Source organism: Rhinichthys klamathensis, unplaced genomic scaffold (genome assembly GCF_029890125.1).
Source record: "Rhinichthys klamathensis goyatoka isolate OS25496 unplaced genomic scaffold, OSU_Roscu_1.1 h1tg000430l_1, whole genome shotgun sequence".
Lineage (NCBI taxonomy): Eukaryota > Metazoa > Chordata > Actinopteri > Cypriniformes > Leuciscidae > Rhinichthys > Rhinichthys klamathensis.
Genome location: NW_026606926.1, coordinates 1,028,108 through 1,047,997, shown reverse-complemented (window position 1 = coordinate 1,047,997; position 19,890 = coordinate 1,028,108). Strand labels below are relative to the sequence as shown.

Here is a 19,890-nt window from a genome sequence, read left to right as displayed (position 1 = left end):
AACAACACCACTATTTCCTTCCTTATCCATGATTAATGCAGGTAGTTGAGGACCTGTAAAGCCATACTATAGCAATACTAAATCTTAGAAATAGGCAGATAAATATTTAATGACAGGAAGAGAACACCACATTGATGAAGATGCGTTCATCAGAGCTAAAATAAATGAGCTGTACCACCCTTTGATTGGAAAGACTTGAAGAAACCACTTTCAAGCTTCCAAATATCCTGAGCAACTTCCAATGAAAAGGCCCATTGAGAGAGACCGTGACCTTAAAATCAAATAACGGCAAACCAAAAAGTTTCTAAATAATTCAAGCTATATTTCAGGAACCTATCTCACTCTCTCCATTGCTATAAATAAACTATGCTTTGATAATGTCAGCCAGACAGTACCTGAACTATTCGGCTATTCTTCAGAGTTCTATGGTTGTTTGATGTTACACGGTATCCATGCACAAACCCCTCGATTCAAAGCTTAAAACGCTGTACAGAAATGCCGTTTGCTTAGAGACTTGTTCTGTACGTTTAAGGGTTCGCTATAATTTACCATCCTTTAAAAACGCACACCTCTGTACACCTGCAGGAGGTGATCTCATTCCCCTCCGCCATCACTCCATCTGTCGGCTCTCTCCTGCAATTTAAATCGTGTATTCGGGACAAAACGGATTCTGACACGCCCGTACTAAAGTTATAGAATGTTTCCCTCTTCGATAGCATTTAAAGGAGCCATGCATTATTAATGAGGCAAAATAATGTGCAAGAATGTAGGGTTTGAATATTTCATGACCCCCCCACCGCCCACCACCGCACCACCCCACAGTCATGTGGCTGTTCCTTTACAGCTCTCACTTGGGGGGGATTTCTTCCCCTAGGAAAACTCTTAGAGACTGATGCTGTAATTGTCAAATAATGAATAAACGCAAAGCTGTGCGTCTGTTGCTTTAATTACATAATTTGTCTTGGGCAGTAGTGGAGCTTTGGCTGTGCACTCTGATGGATTCAGTGCAGGAACTTTTTTTTGGAGATTACAATTTTTGTTAGATCATTTTTAACATATGAAAAGCCAATCCTCATCCTGAAGTTGGAATAGAAAAGAGACGAATAAATAAAGCAAATGGTGATTAAGTCACACAGTGACATGGATGAAATGAAAACAAACACACAGGCACCCATGCCTCTGGGGAGAGGGAACATACGCCTGCATTTCAGCTGTGAAATGATAGAGTGTGTGCGAGAGCTGCAGGGTGGACTGTGACAATGAGTGAATTTAACATGTGGTTCTGTATCCTCATGCATGCACTAATGCATTTATTAATATGCATATTGAAGAGATAGTTCAGGCAAAAATGAAGCTCACATTCATGTTAGGACTTCTTTCTTCTGCAATATACTTGCCACTTCTTTATTATAATGTGAGTGAGTGAGGCTAGAAAGCTCCACAATAACTAAAAAGCACTATAAAAGTAGTCCATATGTAATTATATTTCAAGTCATCTGAAGTCACTACGATAGCTTTACATGAGGAACACACTGAAATTCCCTAATAAAATCTTCACTGATAACCTTGACATTTGCACTTGCCGTCTTTCTGGTGTTTATGAGATAAGTAGTGATGCATGATTTGTTGATAAGTCTTTTGAGCTGGCCAAGACATTCTTCAAAAATTAAGGTTTGAAAACACATGATATTTAATTTTTAGGTTAAATATCTCTTTAAATGGGTACTTCCCTGCTGGCAAAATGGGGTTTCAATAAAACTTGCCTACACAGTAGAAAGGCGGATTTTTTTTTTCTTACTAGAGAAAACAGAAAAAATGGCTTGTATTGTTAAAGAGTACAAGAATTTAAAAGAGTAAACGTTTAGCGGGAGTGAGTTACTTTCGGTTTCCAGTGAAGGATCCACCAAGTTGTATAGGCTGTGGCTAAAGGCTGCAAAGAATTGAAAATATGGAGAGAACACGGCTACAGAAAATCTGAAAAGGCTCCTTTTTCGTAGTCAACATTTCAAACTGGATGACGACGAATACTGTGTTTTAGAATTGTGTTGTTACAAGGTTGGTAGTATATGCAAATGAACAATGTTTACTCATTCTCTATTACCTAGACCGAGAAACTCACGTTTTTTTGTCCAGCTCCAGGGAAAAAAACTTAAAGAACTGCCGTTCTGTCAGTTCCACCAAACCTCCGAAGCAAAATGCTGTCGTGTACAAGTAAGAAAGCTGTTGCCATAAAGCTGAGTAGACAAAGTACAATACAATGTTCAGTGATAAACCTACCCTTACAATAACTGTTCTGTTAATAACCCTTTGTCGATTCAACCGTCCGTGGGCGGGGATACAAAAATGTGAAAATATAATCTGTAGTTTTCACAAAGCTGTCAAAAGTTTGCCGAATCACGCAAAAAACGTGAATTTCTCAGTCCAGGAAACACGGAGAACGAGTAAACATTTAATTTACATACTGTTTACTATAGACATGTAACAATACAAAGCGGGTTGAAAATCGCCAAAGTTACACTTTAACTGCTGTACATATAAACACACATAACGGGTGTATATAATTTCAGAGCAAAAATAATAATAAAAAACAGTTCCAAAAGTTCCACTCCCTGGTTGACTAACTAAATAATTAGCTGAATAAATAAATGTGTAAATAAAATAAAAATCCAAATTAATAAAAAACAAACGGCCAAATAAATAAATGGCTAAATAAAAATAATAATAATAAAAGCAAGCAAGCTGTAATGAGCAGAGGAGAATGAGCTGTTGTTTGAGGTGAGGTCAGAGGTGTTGAGAATGGGTTCATGCCCTAAGATGCACCCTGTCTCTGTCTGTGTCCCTGAGGACTGTGTGTAATCCTCAGCGAGTCTCTGCGTGGCTAAGAGCTGAGGCCTTTCTGCTGATGCAGCATTGCACAGGTCAGCCAAGCCCAGTCTGTGCTTCTGATCTGCAGAACGGTTCTGCTCCAGTGCCTGCTGCAAATCTCCCATTAGAAAGGCCCGCAAAGGACCTCATACACAAGCCACTGCAGCAGAAACACAAACACAGACAGAGCATCTTCTGCAGTTTATCCATACACATGCGATGTTTAACGAATAGTGAGGTCAACTAGATTTTATCTAGATGCATTCATTTATTTTTTGTTTTGATATTTTTGCTGCTAAAGCTCTACAGACAGACGCATTTGGTGTTTGTTGAGTCACTCACTCGCACTATTTTTCTAAGCATCTTGCACTCTGAGCATTACATTTTAAACAACTTAAGAAATACTTTTAAAAGGTTTAAATGACTTTAAAAAAAACACATCCTGAGAACCCTGCATTCTGTTTCACTCTATTGTGCTCCATCTAGCAGTCGTTCAGACAAACCCACCCACAAATCCTTTTTGAAACTATGTAGTTTTCTGATCCTTAACCTCCTACATTTAATAACATATATTCACACTCTCAAGCTAAAACGAATGGCCCCACAATACAAAACACATTTTACATCATGATACACACTTATAACAATATATCTGTCTTATCAGTTATATTTTAATCAGAAATAGAAAAAGTATAAGTAGATGAATACTGAGGTGTGTATGTGAGTGCAAGGTTTATCAGAAATAGCGCATCATGGAAGGCCAGCACCGTGCTAGTGCTAATAAATGGTAGCCATTACTGCCCCTACCTAAGACTGACACACACGTTCAGACACACTAGTTAAGTAGCTGTGAAGAAATAAAGCAAAAAGACATGTAAACACTGTGAAAGAAGTGAAGCAATGTGTACTTCACATATAATCACACCTTATATGTGTCTTTAATGAACCGCCCACTGCCCTGAAGGCAGCTAGATTAAAGGTCACTGCAAAATTAAGTTGGCAAGGTCTGACAAATCTACCAGCGGATTCATCTCCGCAATTCTGCTCTTCTAAATGGCACTTGAGCATCGCATGCAGATTTAACTCATGGTAAATGTGGAAATACAGCCCACCTGTAATGTAAGTGAAGTCAAAAGAATCAGTACTGAAAACATGGGGAAATAATAAAAAAAAAAAAAAAAGAATAAAAAAAAAGCAAAAAAACAACAACCCATAACCAAACCAAAAGATAAAACAAACAAAACCATAACCAAAAACAAACAGCAAAGCAAAAGCTAAAGCAAGGCAAAGCAAAACAAAAGAAAATCAGATTAGTTAACCAGCTGTTCACCAATCTAACTGACTGAATCGGGAAACAGAGAAATACAACAATGAAGAAAGCACACAACAATGGTCCACCTGAAGGCGAGGTTGGAGATTGCCAATATAAGGTCTTCAAACCCAAAGCCAGAGGCTAATTTCATTCATTCAATCCTGCAATCTCGTAAGGGCACTTTTAAAACAACACATTCTAGGGGAGACTGAAAGAGGAATGAAAGAAGAAATGGGAGTTGGAGAAAGCTAAATGGAAGACAACATTAAGGACAATATTGATTCTGTCCTTCCAAGCATGACATCATGGTCAATAAAGCGCCTACTTTCCCTTAATGGCGTTGCCTGGGCGATAGGATGGAGCACTTTTCCTGAGTTGCCTCAACAACAATGCTGTAAAACAACACACCGTGCCCTTAAATTTACTTTTATAGCCAACAGAAAATAAACTTCCTGTCAATAGTAATTTCTGCAGGTCAGAGTGTTGGCCTTGTTGAGAATAACAGTATAAGAGGTACCGGCGTTGACAAGGACGTGAGACTCAAAGCTGGCACATCCATCACAAGCTTTAGATGAATAAAATGGAGTGAGTAGTTAAGGAACTTGAACTTTATAGAAGTAAAGCGTGGTGGTGCAACTAAAAGGTTTGGAAAAAGATGACCGCACATGATGCAGAGATATTAAAGGCAAAATGAATGTCACAGTACAGCCACCAACTCACAGACAGAGAACAGGACAAAAATGGAAAACTAAGCCCTCACCGGTTGAAGCTAATAGATCATCATATATGAAGAAATTAACTCCACCCTGACTCCCACTCCCTCGCTTTCATGCATGATTAATTGCTTTCACAAAAAAGAGAAAGAAATATGAAAAAATGTGCTAAGAAAAAGAGGCAAATGGATGCAGACAAAGCACAGACAGGTCTGTGCCCCAGTTTGACTGTTGATAAGACAAAATTCTCATTAACGCACAGCTTCTCGGTCTTGTACTGAATTAATCAAGAGTTTGTACCTCAGCTCATAAACTTCGCCCGGGCCGTGGCATAGGTTTCATTTGAACATTGTGGAGGATGCATTTCTCCCCATCCCCATAGAAAAATGAAAATCTAATGTTAAGTCAAAGGAGAACAAATGTTTTGAATAAATTATGTTCTACATTTTTTAAAACCTAACTTGAACTAGACTGGGCTCATTTTTAGTTTCATTTAAAGAGGTGCTGATGTTTATGTTCATGTATCTACGGTGCATGAATGAAAGAGAAACTTTTGTTTCGCTTGAACACCATTGCTACAACACGTTTTTTCTATGGATTTCGTGCTTAATAACTTGAAATGCTAATCGCGTTGATGTTGATATTAGCTTGTATACAGGTCCTTCTCCAAAAATTAGCATAATGTTATAAAGTTCATTATTTTCCACAATGCAATGATAAAAATTAAACTTTCATATATTTTAGATTCATTGCACACCAACTGAAATATTTCAGGTCTTTTATTGTTTTAATACTGATGATTTTGGCATACAGCTCATGAAAACCCAAAATTCCTGTCTCAAAAAATTTGCATATCATGAAAAGGGTCTCTAAACGAGCTATTAACATAATCATCTGAATCAATTAATTAACTCTAAACACCTGCAAAAGATTCCTGAGGCTTTTAAAAACCCCCAGCCTGTTTCATTACTCAAAACCGCAATCATGGGTAAGACTGCCGACCTGACTGCTGTCCAGAAGGCCATCATTGACACCCTCAAGCAAGAGGGTAAGACAGAAAGAAATTTCTGAACAAATAGGCTGTTCCCAGAGTGCTGTATCAAGGCACCTCAGTGGGAAGTCTGTGGGAAGGAAAAAGTGTGGCAAAAAACGCTGCACAACGAGCAGAGGTGACCGGACCCTGAGGAAGATTGTGGAGAAGGACCGATTCCAGACCTTGGGGGACCAGCGGAAGCAGTGGACTGAGTCTGGAGTAGAAACATCCAGAGCCACCGTGCACAGGCGTGTGCAGGAAATGGGCTACAGGTGCCACATTCCCCAGGTCAAGCCACTTTTGAACCAGAAACAGCGGCAGAAGCGCCTGACCTGGGCTACAGAGAAGCAGCACTGGACTGTTGCTCAGTTTTGCATGTCATTCGGAAATCAAGGTGCCAGAGTCTGGAGGAAGACTGGGGAGAAGGAAATGCCAAAATGCCTGAAGTCCAGTGTCAAGTACCCACAGTCAGTGATGGTCTGGGGTGCCATGTCAGCTGCTGTTGTTGGTCCACTGTGTTTTATCAAGGGCAGGGTCAATGCAGCTAGCTATCAGGAGATTTTGGAGCACTTCATGCTTCCATCTGCTGAAAAGCTTTATGGAGATGAAGATTTCATTTTTCAACACGACCTGGCAACCTGCTCACAGTGCCAAAACCACTGGTAAATGGTTTACTGACCATGGTATTACTGTGCTCAATTGGCCTGCCAACTCTCCTGACCTTAACCCCATAGAGAATCTGTGGGATATTGTGAAGAGAAAGTTGAGAGACGCAAGACCCAACACTCTGGATGAGCTTAAGGCCGCTATCGAAGCATCCTGGGCCTCCATAACACCTCAGCAGTGCCACAGGCTGATTGCCTCCATGCCACGCCGCATTGAAGCAGTCATTTCTGCAAAAGGATTCCCGACCAAGTATTGACTATTGAGTGCATAACTGAACATAATTATTTGAAGGTTGACTTTTTTTTGTATTAAAAACACTTCTTTTATTGGTCGGATGAAATATGCTAATTTTTTGAGACAGGAATTTTGGGTTTTCATGAGCTGTATGCCAAAATCATCAGTATTAAAACAATAAAAGACCTGAAATATTTCAGTTGGTGTGCAATGAATCTAAAATATATGAAAGTTTAATTTTTATCATTACATTATGGAAAATAATGAACTTTATCACAATATGCTAATTTTTTTAGAAGGACCTGTATAATATTATTCAGGCCAATATTCAATAATTTTCATGTTTATTCACGTGTTGTTATATGGTGTAGTAACTAGGGATGTGCCAAACGACTAATTTCATTAACGCTTAAACAGAAATTTTGAGTGTTAGTTGACATGTAGTTGCAAAGTTACTTATAGTTAGGAGAGTGTCTGAAGTGGACCATCAAAATAAAGTGCCACCTAAATGAAATTTTCTATAATTTATTATAATTTATTTGTTTTTATCATACATTTCGCCTGCATTCAAAGTGGATATGTATATGCTAATTTCTAATCATTTTATTTATTCATTTATTTTTTAAAGTAAAAAAAAAAAAAGTACCGGTACAAGAAATCAAACACATAAGGTTCAACAAAAGACCTAAATGGACTACTTGCACAACTACTTTCACGTTCTACTTATTACTTACTCAGGAGTTTACAGTAACAGCGTTCAGCGTACCTTCATTATAGACAGTTACTCATGAGAACGCAGATTATTACTACGTTTTATGGATGTCAATTGATTAAAACAATGAATCATGTTCTCTGCGTTAACATGAATTATCTTGAATCTGATGAATATTAACCGGCAACAGACCAGTGCTCGTCTTCTCATTAACAGTGTTTCTCTCTTACTGATTATATTTCATGCCTGTTGAGGTTACATTTTTAAATGAATTTGACTGGTAAATAGGATTGCTTGTGTGCGTTGGTGCTCTTATTCCAGTCTTTTAAATATTTCATAAGAATAAATAAATTTTTGTACTTATGTTATTCATCAGGTCTCACACATTACAGCATCGGTCACTTGCTTAGATGAGCACTGACACCCTGTGTTGAAATAATGACTTGTGTTGGATTAAAACTTTGTGTTCCATTGAGTTTCTCCTGTCTCTGAAAATGTCCAGATTTTTGAGTTTTTATAAGTGGCATTCAGTCAACTAGGTAAATATACATAACTGAAAATAAACAAGTTGTGCCATTTCAAACCGGAAGTGCATCACAAAGCTCAGTGCAAGTAGTCCATAGCAGACATTTTCAAAACTGGGTACTCTGTTCAATACTTTCTAAAGACACCAATTTCAGACAGGTGATCTGAGCTCTTTTAGTGACTGTTGGTAGAGTAAATGTGTGCACTGATAGTCACCGCTGGTTGAGTTCCTCTTGTGCCTTTCTCCTCTCTTCCCCCAGGCCTTTCTCCAGCTCTTCAGAGATCTTCCTTCTCAGTTCAAACTCATCCACTAAACAGAAGACAAAACATACACATTAGATGCTGAGCTACTGCTAATACACTTACTCCTGAGTGTTTGATTTTGTTGTTGCATGTCATAGGTCATAAAAAATGAAATGCCTTGAGTTGAATATTTTATTGTACACTTAAAGCTTCCGTAACATTTTAGTTTAGGGTCCAATTCTCACTATTAACTAGTTGCTTATTAGCATGCATATTACTAGGATATTGGCTATTTATTAGTACTTATAAAGCACATATTAATAATGCCTTATTCTGCATGACCATTTTCTACATCGCTAATCCTACCCAATACTTAATTACCTTACTAACTATTAATAAGCAGTAATTAGGGGTTTATCAAGGCAAAAGTCATAGTTAATAGTTCGAATTGGACCCTAAAGTGTGACTGAAGTTTCTTTGAGGCAGTTTGTACTTGTTTGTATAGAAGTTTGTAAGCAATATAGTGAGGTAGGATATTATTTTGAGCCCTCAAGACATCTCTGCCTTATGAGGCAAAGCAAAAAAAACAACAAAAAAACACTTTCAAACACACAAATCAAAGCTACACTTCTCACAACTTAGTGTTGATATCAACACTGTCACAGTCAAACATGTCAGTGTGTGTCCTGTTCTTTATCTGGATGGCTAATTGTCCGTGAAAGCACAGCAGAGATATAAAACGGACAAACTCATAGCCTGCAGGCGAAAAAAGCAGCAGTACAACAGCACTGCAGAGGCCTGGAGCTAATGCATGACAGGAAGTCCAAGTGTTACAGATGGAGATACAGGCTTACCGTTTGTGTAAACAACCAGCATTTGGTCTAAAAATAAATATATAAATAAATAAAAGTACTAAAGCAATCATTCCTCACAGACACGTCCAAGTCAAATCTTTTGTCACAAATCCAAGTCAAGTCTTTCATGGATGGCAAAGTCTAAAAGGAAGTATATGAGGTTTTACTTCAATAATAAGATCATTTTATCTTTAACATTAAGTACTTTTGAAATGAAGTATTTATTATTCACCAAGTAGGCAAGTGATGGATCATTTACCTAAAGAAAAACCTCAATGAACAAAGCACAAATGTCTTAACTTTCCCCATAGTAAATAAAAGTACTAACTATGGTAATCAAGATTTGATACACAATATATGAGAGAAAAACATATTCTTGCAGACATACTCTAAATATTAAAGATGACTAGAATAGAGATAGTCTCTAATTTGGAGTGAATAGAATAAAATGTAAAAAAAAAAAATATAAAATAATAATAAATCTAAATAATAATAAACAAAACTTTCGTGACGTACTAAGTGAGACTTTAGTTTCCGGTCCCCCACATCGGAGAATTTAATAGATTTTTTTAAAACATTGAAAACATTGTCAACAACTCTTATATGTATTTCTTTATTTCTTCCCTTATTTCTATGCCATTTTAAAGGCTCCTAATTTTGTTTTGGATGTCTCCAACAAATTTCGCCGGTTCCCGCCTCCATCTTCCTTGATCGGTTAACTTCTCTACAGAAACGCCTATTACCATATCTGAATTTCAGGCTTCCTCAGCCCTTGTATACACGGTGATATGAGCAGAAACGATGGTGTAGTTTTTTTTCCATATCAATTCCACCGCGTCCTCATACTTTTGAAGTGCATGCAAAGTGGATATGCTGAAAATAGTCTTATCGACATTTCGACAACACAAACTCTTCGCGGCCTCAGCGACAACTACAATGTTTGAGGGCGAGGGAATGTAAAAGGTCTGCAAAGTGCATGACAAATAAAGTAGTTGTCTTCTAAAAGAAATAATCGATTCTGAGCTGCCAAACGAGTCGTCAGCAATTCCACTCTACGTAACATTGTGATAAATTTGCATGATGTCAGCCTATTTCTTCATTGGCTTTCCGGGAACAAATGTCTACTTTGACCCGCCCGCCCTCAAACATTGTAGTTGTCGCTGAGGCCGAGAAGAGTGTGTTATCGAGATGTCGATAAGACTATTTTCAGCATATCCACTTTGCATGCACTTCCACTTTGGAAAAGTTTGTGTTGTCGAGATGTCGATAAGACTTTTCAATAAGACTATGTTCGATAAGACTACTTCCACTTCCACTTGAAGTGCATGCAAAGTGGATATGCTGAAAATATTCTTATCGACATCTCGACAACACACTCTTCTCGGCCTCAGCGACAACTACAATGTTTGAGGGCGGGTCAAAGCAGACATTTGTTCCGGGACATTTTTTCCTGGATTTATTTCAAGTGGAAGTGGAAGTGGAAGTGGAAGTGCATGCAAAGTGGATATGCTGAAAATAGTCTTATCCACATCTCGACAACACACTCTTCTCGGCCTCAGCGACAACTACAATGTTTGAGGGCGGGTCAAAGTAGACATTTGTTCCCGGAAAGCCAATGAAGAACATAGGCTGACATTATGCAAATTTATCGCATTGTTACGTAGAGTGGAATTGCTGACGACTCGTTTGGCAGCTCAGAATCGATTATTTCTTTTAGGAGACAATTACTTTATTTGTCATGCACTTTGCAGACCTTTTACATTCACAAACATCTATATAACACACTGCATGAAAGGTAATATTCGAAAAAAGCATTTTAATATATTCAGGAAAAGAAGACGTAGTGGCTGTCAGTAGTTTAAAGTGATGTTTTATAAGCAGCCGCCGGAAGGAGCAGTCAGTAAGGCGCCATATGGTTCGGTTGCGTAACAATGTTCATTTTAGAAACAATTTGAGACTGTAAAGCCAAGAGAGGAAACCTGTTGGGAGAGAAACACTTAAAAGTTATCACTTACACCAACCTCCTTCAAGACTAATGAGAAATCTTCCTGTTACCGTGACAATGCCGAAGAGGGAAACAAAATTAATTGCGGACGCTGGCAGAACATTTATCAAACAGCAGGGTAGTGTAATGGATACAGGCAGACAGGTGCTGTTTAACCTCAATCCCACTAGATACAGTACCATCAAATTAAAGATATGATGTAATAACAGAGATTCTTCACGGGTAACACATCTGATCTCCACCTGTAAAACAGGGCGATCCGATTTTTCTATATAACGGTTTCCCCAAACAACACAAAGGATCATTAGAGCATATTGTTAATATATATATATATATATATATATATATATATATATATATATATATATATGTATGTGTGTGTAAGTGTGTATGTGTGTGTAAGTGTGTACGTAAAAGCAACACTTTTTCATGTAACAATTCCAGTAAAGACTTATTGTAGGGTCACTTATTAAATAAATCAATAAATAAAGTTATATATTATTAGTTATATTTTTATAGATATATTTTATGTTATATTATAAATAAAATATATTACAGTATATAATAATAATATAATATACAAATATATGTATTGTATTTATATATTATGAAATATGTAAAAAAAAAAATTACTTAAATATACATATTCATTATATAAGGCAACTGGAATAGTGTCATTTTGGTATATGTGTGGTTTCAGTTGGATCTAAATTTTATCCCAAATTTAAATTACATTTAAGTGTAAACTTATTGATTTAATCAGGAAAGTAGCATGAATGATTCAAAAACAGATTGTATGCACAAATACATGCCTACACACGGTTAGTGAATGAGACCCCCTGTTCTCAGCTTCTCAAAAAAGAAAAATGTAGTCCTCACACTCGTTCTTTTTTTTTCTTTTCTTTTCCATCAGGCTTAAGACTTTTCTACAGTGTCACACATTTATTCAGGCTCTAGGTTCCCATAATTCATTAATTTAAACTGGGCTTTAATATTTAAAAAGGATAAAGAAAGGAGTTCTGTGGATTCAAAGGATAACCAGCTCGTATGTTAAAACACCATCTGAGAGTCTTCCAGGGCTTTTTCGCAGGAGGTCACCGAGAAGTTCAGAACGACATTAACCGTCTGGGTGCCCGTGTCACTCCTGAGTGAGAACAGTAATGCTTAAAGATGAAAAACTCATCATCTTTAGATATTTCTCTCTCTTTCACGCCCTCCATCATTCTCTGCAGAAATTTTAAAAAGTAGCTTGCGGGCAGTCGGGAGAGAGATAACAGACAGAGACAAATTGCGTGTCTCATAAGATGTTTCATTAATCTTCAGACCTGAGAAGAGGAGGGGCTAATCTAAACCATTACACGTTCCTCACGATCCAACTTAAACGAGCCTCAACATCTTTCTACACACATGAAGAGACTCCCAGGAATATCAAACAATATCTTTCTTATCTTTCTCATCCTACACTTTCATCTTCTCAGGTTTCATGGAAGTTTTCAACATGCAAATGGGGCAAAAAGATCATTTCCTCAAGGAGCTACTTAATATGTAACGGAAAGAAATGTATGTTTATGTATGGCTGAGACAAAGAAGGATTTGTGTGCTGGTAATTAGAGCGTAATGGAAAACGGTGTGTGGGCCCTGCGTATGAATATTCATGGTACGCTGAGAACGTGTAGGAGGATCAACCTTGACCACTGTCTAATCACCGTGCGCAGGGACTCTGCCGTGATTTAGTGATGGACTCGATCATCCACAGCTTCTCTTAATACCTCCACTCGTGGGCGCACATAATCAATGTCCCTCATTAAGGTCACAGCCTTTGACCTCAGAAGATGAGCTGAGCCTCTTAAGGCAAGAAGAGCTGTGGCAAAGAGACACAATTTAAGAAGTGAGTCATCAGCAAATGGGGCACAGCATTAAGTTTAGTAGAGGCTTATTCAGTATGGTCATTTTTAATAGAGGTAGATACTAAGTTTCAGTAAGCATTGTTTGGTAATTGTTCACCATCATTTCACAAAAGAAAGACAGTCAAACAATATGAAGGTGAATAAATCGGGACAATTTTTTTTAGGGGGGAGAACTATTCTGCCCTAGCCTGACTTCATCATACTCATATTCAAGTCAAAATGTGAGTCTGATACTGCTCCATAGGGCTTTGATTATGAGGCTTGTCTTAACCGAACCAGGAAAAAAAAAACCTCTGCACTCAATTGGATAGACCTACAACCAATCAGAGCAACGCAGTAAGTGTTTTTTTATGAGCTACGCAAATTGTCAACAGACCTCAACTACACGCACGCTGGAAGAAGTAGTAAAATAATGAGTGTTGCTTCTTTTACTTGGTCCTCCATGAGTGCGACCAAAGGAGAAACCACAACGACCACAGGGCTTTCATTGCGTCCCATCTTCTTAGCGACCATCGGAGCCAGCTGATAAAATAAACTTTTGCCGAATCCCGTAGGAAGGACGGCAAACACATCTTTCCGAACGACAAATGCCTTGATTGCAGTTCTCTGTTCATCTTTTAAAATGAATGATCTGTCGATTTGTTTTACAACACGCAATAGCGGAATCTATACATCTCAATTCTCCAGCTGCAGTCATCTCTGAGGGAAACCAGTTCAACCCAAGCGCTCTTTGATAACGTGATGATTACGTAACTGCAGATCATCTGTCCATCATCGTATAAAGCCCGCCCTGGCAATTTGATTGGCCCGACTAATTCTGAACCGATCATAATTACTCCTCAATGGATCGAGTCCAGACCGAACTTCCCGACCAAACAATGTTGTGGGCGGGGTTCGGGCTGGCATCCAGGCTAATTCTGCCCTACAAAATGCAGAAACTGCACAATTTGTCTAAAATTATGATCAAAATCAGGTCTCAGACCACAATCCGTACTGTGACAAACATGTTCGCCTCAACTATGCTAAACTTTTTGCAATGCTATATTACTTTTTTTCTAAAAATTAAATAAGCCTTTAAAAGCTTAATTAAATAAGCTTAATTAAATGCTGTATGCAATAGAAAATAGAACAAGAAATACAGAAAATAACTATGTTAGCCTAATGACACAAAGTTCATTGTTTAATTGCTTTCAAAGATTGCAACATTATTCAAGACAATAAAACCTGGAAAAACTGAAAATCTATACTTTTCCCTCAATAAAACATTAATAATTATTATTATTATTATTATTATTATTTCAGCAAGTGACAGCTGTATAGAAATGTAATGTTCTATACAGCAGTTTTTCAATTAATAAAAATAAATATCAAAATAAATAAAAAAATACATGTATTTATTTAGACACATAAGCATATACACTCACCTAAAGGATTATTAGGAACACCATACTAATACTGTGTTTGACCCCCTTTCGCCTTCAGAACTGCCTTAATTGTACGTGGCATTGATTCAACAAGGTGCTGAAAGCATTCTTTATAAATGTTGGCCAATATTGATAGGATAGCATCTTGCAGTTGATGGAGATTTGTGGGATGCACATCCAGGGCACGAAGCTCCCGTTCCACCACATCCCAAAGATGCTCTATTGGGTTGAGATCTGGTGACTGTGGGGGCCATTTTAGTACAGTGAACTCATTGGCATGTTCAAGAAACCAATTTGAAATGATTCGAGCTTTGTGACATGGTGCATTATCCTGCTAGAAGTAGCCATCAGAGGATGGGTACATGGTGGCCATAAAGGGATGGACATGGTCAGAAACAATGCTCAGGTAGGCCGTGGCATTTTAACGATGCCCAATTGGCACTAAGGGGCCTAAAGTGTGCCAAGAAAACATCCCCCACACCATTACACCACAACCACCAGCCTGCACAGTGGTAACAAGGCATGATGGATCCATGTTCTCATTCTGTTTACGCCAAATTCTGACTCTACCATCTGAATGTCTCAACAGAAATCGAGACTCATCAGACCAGGCAACATTTTTCCAGTCTTCAACTGTCCAATTTTGGTGAGCTCCTGCTAATTGTAGCCTCTTTTTCCTATTTGTAGTGGAGATGAGTGGTACCCGGTGGGGTCTTCTGCTGTTGTAGCCTATCCGCCTCAAGGTTGTGCGTGTTGTGGCTTCACAAATGCTTTGCTGCATACCTCGGTTGTAACGAGTGGTTATTTCAGTCAAAGTTGCTCTTCTATCAGCTTGAATCAGTCGGCCCATTCTCCTCTGACCTCTCATCAACAAGGCTTTTTCGCCCACAGGACTGCTGCATACTGGATGTTTTTCCCTTTTCACACCATTCTTTGTAAACCCTAGAAATGGAAAATCCCAGTAACTGAGCAGATTGTGAAATACTCAGACCGGCCCGTCTGGCACCAACAACCATGCCACGCTCAAAATTGCTTAAATCACCTTTCTTTCCCATTCTGACATTCAGTTTGGAGTTCAGGAGATTGTCTTGACCAGGACCACACCCCTAAATGTATTGAAGCAACTGCCATGTGATTGGTTGATTAGATAATTGCAATAATGAGAAATTGAACAGGTGTTCCTAATAATCCTTTAGGTGAGTGTATATATATATATATATATATATATATATATATATATATAATAAAAGATTAAATGTTTTAGCAAGTTTCCTTAGTTTCAAAGGGGGTATGATGAGAATTACAGGGTTATGCTATTCACTGTCATTGTATTACATAATCCCAGAACACATATTTATAGTGAACACAAAAGTGTTTCTGTCATCATTATACCAAGGAAAGCACAAACCAGCAAGAAAAACGAACACGTGGGAAAGAGAAACCATGAGACAGATTGAGATGTAGGGAGTTTTAGATAGACGGATAGAGAAAAAACAAGTGTGTGTGCGAGCCTCCATGGTAGAGCTCATTAAGCAGATCTGTGTCTCATTAACAGGGAGCTGTCTCGTTATGTGTGATGCGGGCGTCTCTTTTTCCCTCTCTGTAAGTAGAGCCAGTTCATATAATGTCAGCTCCAGCCCACAGACTCTGCAGGTTACACTACTATTATGGGCCGAGAGGGCGCACACAGAAATTTTCACACGTATTTGAGCTGACAGCCACTGTTTCAATACATATTAGATGAGCTTAATTATGTGGAGGTGGGAGCAAGGGAGCTCACAGCTCAGAAAAAAGACAAGACATGGAGGAAACGTCCAAATCCATGTTTAGCATATGCTGTTTGACAAAAGGATACATTGTGTGTTAATGTTATAAATACACAATGTGTTTAAAAAAACATTTTGCTGCACCAGCCCCAAAACAGGAAATGCATCACTCTGCTATAATGACTGTCCCAAGCACCAAACCCGGTCTTAAATTCCGTACTTGATCGGGACTTCTAGGCCCTGTTTACACCTGGTATTCACAAATGGACGATGCTAAATACAGGTGTAAACTGGGTCTAAAGCGTTTTGAGTTTTTTAATCCCAGATATTTTAGCAAAGCTACATAAATCAAAGAAGAAACTTACCAAACGTTATTGTGTACATTATGTTATCAAAAAATTGACTTTGAGCACAGCAAGAGCATCATTTGGGAAAGATTTATAGTTTAGCCGAAAGTCATGTGACTCACGTTCAGTAACTGAAGAAAATGTCAAAGAATTGTGGGTTCTTTCCTAACAGGCATCTCAGTTATAATCGCTCAAAACTGCATCTAAACTTCCGATTGAAAGATCTATGAACAAAGTCTTACTTGCTAATGAGAAGCAAACCGGTTGCAAATGTGATCGGATCAACACACTTTTGGGAGGACATGCTGTTCGAGGTACCTTGGAGGCTGAACTGGCTTAAGTGGAGTTCCTAATTACAGCATTGATTCATTAACTCTATTACAAGTTAGAATTAATCGTTTCATTAGCACTCAGGCACAAGCTATGAATCATAATATGGAAGGATCCAGGCCCACTCACTAACATCAAGAGGACTAAACTTTTAGGAAAAAATAAAAAATACTGTTAATCTAATTTTTAAAAATCCATATGGTAGTAGATTAAATAAATCTCAATCATACTGGAGTCAGCAGGTGTGCATTTCTGATTGATGTGCTTCGTTCTTGCAGAAAAAAGGAAAATACACATTCAAAAATCATTTAAACAGATAGTTTAGCCAACGACTACTCATCCTAATGTCCTTCCAAACCCGTAAGACTTTTGTTCATCTTCGACGCACAAATGAATCAATTTTTATTGAAACCTGAGAGATTTCTGTCCCTCAATTGAACATCCATTAAAGCAAAACTTTGATGCTTCATAAAGACATCAGAAAAATAACCCATACAAACTGTGACTTGTAATCAAAGACTTCTGAGCATACATGGTGGCATTGTATGATGAACAGATAACATTTAAGATACCTTTATGAACTTTTAGAAGCATTCTTGAATATTTGATGGAATTAACTTTCAATAGAGGGAAAAATATCTTCATTTGTGTTTTGAAGAAGAACAAAAGTCTTATGGGTTTGGAACGACATGAGGGTGAGTAAATGACGGAATTTAGATTTTCAGATGAACTTTCTCACTGTCCCTGCCACATTATAATGCATTAACATTTTTTTTATGATTCTGTACAACAATAACGACTACTGTGGATGTTTTTATATTCCAGAACACTTTATTCAAGGAAAATTGTGGCTCCACTTCACCCACGTACTCTGAAAGTGTTTAAGAGAAGTTTGAACTCCGTAGAATTACCCAGAATGACTTGATGCGTAATATTACCCCTTCACAGTGGTGTACCAACACATTCAAAGAGCTTACAAGATGCAATTTACCCGAGGAGTATCATTAACGCTCATGAATGACAGGCACTGAAGTGCACTGTGCAATATGTGTGAAACACCTCGAGTGTAATTCACGAGCAAACCACATGAACACATGTATGTGTGTCAGCGTTACGTTACAGAACAATCCAACTCACCGGCAGGAGGTGGTGGAGGAGAAGCCACAGGTTCGTCTACACTCGGAGGAGGGTGCGGGATAGTTTCAGCGGCAAAAGCGACAGGGGTGTCAAATTCAGCTGGAGGGGAGGGGGCGGTTATTTCCACAGGTGGAGCAGAGACAGGTTCAGCAGCAGTTTTAGTGATAGGACGGGTAGGAATGCTTTCTACAGGGGGAGGAGGTGTGAAAAGCTCAAAAGCAGGCGGGGCGGGGACAGAATCAGCAAGGGGAGGAAGGGGTCTGGGTTTGGAGGAGTGAGGTGGGGCAATTATTTCCACAGGTGGAGATGCTGTTATAAGCTCAGCTGTGGAAGCAGGTGGAGAAATGGACTCACCTGCAGGGGTTGATACAACACCCACTGATGCAGCTGGTGCTGCCTCTACAGGAGGAGGAGGAGGAGGTGCAGGAGTGGTCACTTGCTCAGGGAGTTTTACCCACTCTGGCAAGGGAGGAGGTGGAAGGGAAGTAACAGGGTCAGATGGAGGAGATATTGGCACCAGTGCTGGCAGAGGATCAACCACAGGGGGAGAAGCAGGAGGGGTTCTGCTGGGTGCCTGGGGTCTCGGTGGGCCTGAGGGTTCCCTCATGCGGTCGATGACCTTCTCTGAGAGCTGAAGAACACAAATGAAGGAAACAAATGTCAGTGTTGTGATCGTGACAATATTCCCGCTCATTCTCTAGTTTCAAACAGAAATGTAAAATAAATGATAAACAATGCCAGCTCATTAGAAATGGTCATTCTGCTTGAGCACTTGAGTAAAAGCACTTGTGTATGACAGCATTTTTAAGATGGCATGTCAAGTTTGTCTTATAAATATAGGCCTTATAGACACTAATATTTAAATAATAATAATAGTAAGTTGCTGGATTTCAATCAGTGTAAAATATTGTTTAGTTATAAAAAAAAAAAATTAGTTACTAGTTTCAGTCATTTAAAGGGATACTTCACCTCTGGAAAGATTAATGTGTATTTAAAATGGGTCATTTATGTAGAAGAAATGTGAAATTATTTTTTTAATTTGGAGCTTTCTAGACTGAGAAAAGCCAGAAAATGTATTTTTGACTTATGTGGATGAAAGACAACAACTCCCAGAATGCACTTGCTTCGCTGCCCTAGGAGGCCACGCCTACCGGTAACAGAGCGCAGTAGTTAAACAACAAGTCTAGGCTACTAGTGAGTCTCCGTGATGAGTCTGCCCGAAAATGTGTTTCGAGATCGCCCAAAATGTCCGGGATTCGGCTTTTGCGTTCTACAGTCGCCATTCATTATGTTTACTGTGGCGAGCAGGACGAGGCTAGGGCCGCGGGAGAACGGCGCGAGGCTGGTGGCGTGATTACCGATGAGCGACACCTGTGAGACGCACCAGTCTCGTATCTCTCATGGAGGAGCGGGAATTTTCTTAGCAATGTTAAAACGCACATCAACCGATCACTTGTTTAGCGTTCATGTAAACACTACATTCAGATTCACCAATCGGAATGAATTCAGTTAGATTGAAACAAAAGGTGTGCATGTAAACAATGAATGGCGACTGCAGAAAGCAAAAGCTGAATCCCGGACATCGACGGCCGGACATGTCCGGGAAAAAGAGGATGGTAACCCCTACTACACAGCTTGCTCCACAGAACAAGAGATGGCTGACACTATGTGTACATTCTGTGAGTGAGATCCCACCCTCTAATAGGCGGGTTGAAAACATGCGGAACAGCTCCTTCTACTGGCTGTAGTCTTTAGCCTCTGGCCAAAAAATCCTCCGATGACGCAAAATGACGACTTTTGCGTCATCGGAGGATTTT

The 19,890-nt window shown here is 38.8% G+C and overlaps 1 protein-coding gene across 5 annotated transcripts in view; it reads right to left on the bottom strand.

Moving 5' to 3' along the window:
- chchd3a (coiled-coil-helix-coiled-coil-helix domain containing 3a) overlaps positions 1–19,890 on the bottom strand; it is a 69,841-nt gene that overhangs the window by 48,241 nt on the left and 1,710 nt on the right. For 2 of the 5 annotated variants that reach the window (XM_056235737.1, XM_056235738.1), the window contains exons 2-4: positions 18,428–18,704; positions 18,074–18,259; positions 8,277–8,370 (exon numbers count right to left, since the gene is read on the bottom strand). In XM_056235737.1, coding sequence (XP_056091712.1) covers positions 8,277–8,370; positions 18,074–18,259; positions 18,428–18,704 — 557 coding nt within the window. The remainder of the gene's footprint in view (positions 1–8,276; positions 8,371–18,073; positions 18,260–18,427; positions 18,705–19,890) is intronic. The other 3 variants (XM_056235740.1, XM_056235741.1, XM_056235739.1) reach the window with 2 other exon arrangements.